Here is a 3,090-nt window from a genome sequence, read left to right on the forward strand (position 1 = left end):
ATTTTTATGGTATTTTTGTGTTTGTCTGAAAGTTTGAACTTTTATACCATCAAATTTTTCCCACCTTTACTTTTTCTTAGTTTGCTTCAAGCATTTTTTTTTTGTTCAAGGGTTTTGCTGGTCTCTAGGATGAACTCTATCTTGTTTTATGTTACTCTTGTATCTGTCTTCTCTTAGACTGCAAATTTGTTATCTTCTTTATAGATGTAATGAACATATTAATGAACACTTACTATGAGCTATTATTATCTTTAGCCCCTCACAAATATGAATTCATTTAATCCTCATTTCAACCCTATGAGGTAGGTACTACTATTGGGCCTTTTATACAGACGTGGAAACTTATGTAACTTGTCCTAGGTCACACAACTGTCACATAACAAGGTCACACAGCTAGTAATCCTGGTGGAGCCAGGCTTAGAATCTAGAAGCTTTGACTCCAGAAACTGTGCTTGGAACCACTACCTTATACCGCCTTCTCATATGTGGAAAAATAATAAGTATTCTACAAGTACTTGTTTTGTTTTGTTTGTTTGTTTTTAATTTTTGGCGGAGTTGGGTCTTCTTTTCTGCATCCGGGCTTTCTCTAGTAGTGGTGAGCCGGGACTTCTCTTTGTTATGGTGCTTGGGCTTCTCATTGCGGTGGTTTCTCTTGTTGCAGAGCACAAGGGCTTCAGTAGTTGCAGCACGTGGGCTCAGTAGTTGTGGCACACAGGCTTAGTTGCTCCGCAGCGTGTGGGATCTTCTCGAACTAGGGATCGAACCTGTGTCCCCTGCTTTGGCAGACTGATTCCTAACCACTGTACCACCAGGGAAGTCCTACAAGTACTTGTTGAATGAATGAAATTTAATATATAGGCTGAGTGGGTATTTCTTTTTTTTTTTTTTATTTACAGTTTGTGTTTAATGCAAATCAATTCCATAACAAGAGAAGTTACTATGAATCAAAGCATAAATACACAAACACAATATACAATCCAAAATAGATGTACAGCATTCAGGCATGAAACAAAAGAGAATGTTCATTCACACACACAGTAGCTTGAGATCTGTTGGATATGGTTGTTCCAGTGTAGATTTCTAAAGATGGAAAAAAAATGACTGGTTATCAAGACTACTGTGGCCATATTAGATTTCGGAACATCTAAGCATCAGTGTGCGATCATGCGAACAAAAGACTTTAGGGAGTGTCTATTTTTAAAAAGGTTTCTGTGCATCAAGGCAGTTGTGAAAAGATTTACTTTCCAAAATCAAGCCCATTTTAGGCTTAGGACCAGGTTCTAACTATCTAAAAATATTGAATGATAACATAAAGTGTTCCAAATGTGGCTATTCTGATTCAGTTTAAAAAGAAGTATTTACAGAAAAGAGTACAAAAGTTTTTCTGAATTTAACGTAAGTAAGCTTCCAGTCTTCCCTTGCCAAATATATTTGATTTATAGTTTAGCTCCTTCACATATTTGCCTTTTTAATTTCAAGATTTGTCAATCTTACCTTCAAAACAGATCATTTTTTAAACTGTAAAAAGTATCCGACATATGCAGAAATAAAAAGCATTTTGAATTAGTTGAGATCAATGTAATTCTACTCTTTGTTATCTGTTTAGCTAAATGAATCTACTGCTCTTTTTGAATAAGAATAGTTGATAAATATATAAGCAAAATGTACTCATTATGCTTGGATTTGGGGTAGATTCCAATCCATCATTGCCCTGGTACATATCAATGACTATATAAAAATTCAAATGCAATGTCAAACCCAAACCCCAAGGGAAAGAAAGAGTTCAGTTCCCAAGAGAACAGCAATAGCTTAACATAAAATTTTCTCTAGAGTACATCAGCATTAAATTAGTACTGCTGAAACAACACATTGAAGATTTACAGTAACACCTGGAAGTTCCTTCTAATGAATCACAGAAGCTTTGTTTTACCTCATTGTTTTATGGCCTTATAAATTTAATGAACAAATGAAAACTGAATCTCTGTTCCACATCCCATTCTTTATCTCTAGGTAAGATAAAATCTATTCTCACTTTCAAGGTAGAGTTTTATGTGTCCATACTTCTTAAGCCACATTTAAGGAAATCATCTCTTAACTAATTTTGGATGTTGTCTCTCTTCATCTTGTACAGGAAACTCCAGCAGATTTAATATTGGCATTCGTCATCTAGTCAAACCCTTCACATGCTCTTCAAACCAATCAAATTTGGGATCCTCAACAGTTTCTGTCCATAAAATAAGGTGTGGAACCAGCAGATTCATTCAATGAAGACCTGTTCTTTTTTCCCTTGTCACACTGGATGTCTGGATGCCATCTGAATTGGGTTTAGAGGATGGGAAGTACAGATGTTTCTTGGCCTGAGTCTCTTAACAGTAGAGATGTAGAAGGGAGAGTGAGATCACCAAGAGACCGGCTGTTGACTGCAGAGTACCGGCACTTGCCTTGGTGGTGGCATTCGCTGGATTGGGGGCAGCTGAGGTATGCTGGGAGGAATTACTTGAAGGCGTTACAACAGTTGTTTGATTTGAATAAATCTGCGTAGGTAAGAGCAGTGCCAGAAGCAGCAGCCCCAGTCCAAGCCTGGCCACCATCGCTTTGCCCATGTCCGCTCCGTCGGTGCGCAGCGCGTCTCACTGGATGTGGGGTACGTGAAGGACCGCTGGCTCCGGGCGGGAGCAGGCAAGGTGGGCCTGAGTGGGTATTTCTGGGCTTTGCACAGTCTTTTAGAAGACCTCGTGAAAGCTTGAGTGGTCGTGAAAAATGGTTGAGTAACCATAATATGAAATGCCAAAGGACTCAGAATGAGACTCCAAGTTATGAGGCTTTTAGAGCACCAATCTTCACACACTCAGTTAGCTAAGAGGGAAATCTCGGAGGATGAACAGGAGGGAGCACAAAAAATGTGGAATCCAATGCAATGGGCAGTTTTCCACATCATTATAGCAGTATTTTGTAACAATTTCTTTGGCAACTGACAGCAGGCGTTTAAATCAGCTATTTCCTCCTCAGAATTCCTCTCCAAAGAATAATAATGACCTCTGCAACTCTGAAGGAAATGTAGCCCCTACTCGGATACAATCTTATCTGGGA

At 38.7% G+C, this 3,090-nt stretch overlaps 1 protein-coding gene across 1 annotated transcript; it reads right to left on the reverse strand.

Annotated features, from left to right (window-relative positions):
* Window positions 1-1,934: 1,934 nt before the first annotated feature.
* Window positions 1,935-2,603, reverse strand: LOC309974956 (signal transducer CD24-like; the record flags this gene model as incomplete). Its single annotated transcript, XM_082859800.1, has 1 exon — window positions 1,935-2,603. The coding sequence occupies one exon, from the start codon at window positions 2,601-2,603 to the stop codon at window positions 2,367-2,369; it is 237 nt and encodes a 78-aa protein (XP_082715926.1). The 3' UTR covers window positions 1,935-2,366.
* Between the last annotated feature and the right edge of the window lie 487 nt (window positions 2,604-3,090).

The sequence above is a fragment of the Leucopleurus acutus genome (assembly GCF_964270905.1).
Source record: "Leucopleurus acutus genome assembly, chromosome: 18".
Taxonomy (NCBI): domain Eukaryota; kingdom Metazoa; phylum Chordata; class Mammalia; order Artiodactyla; family Delphinidae; genus Leucopleurus; species Leucopleurus acutus.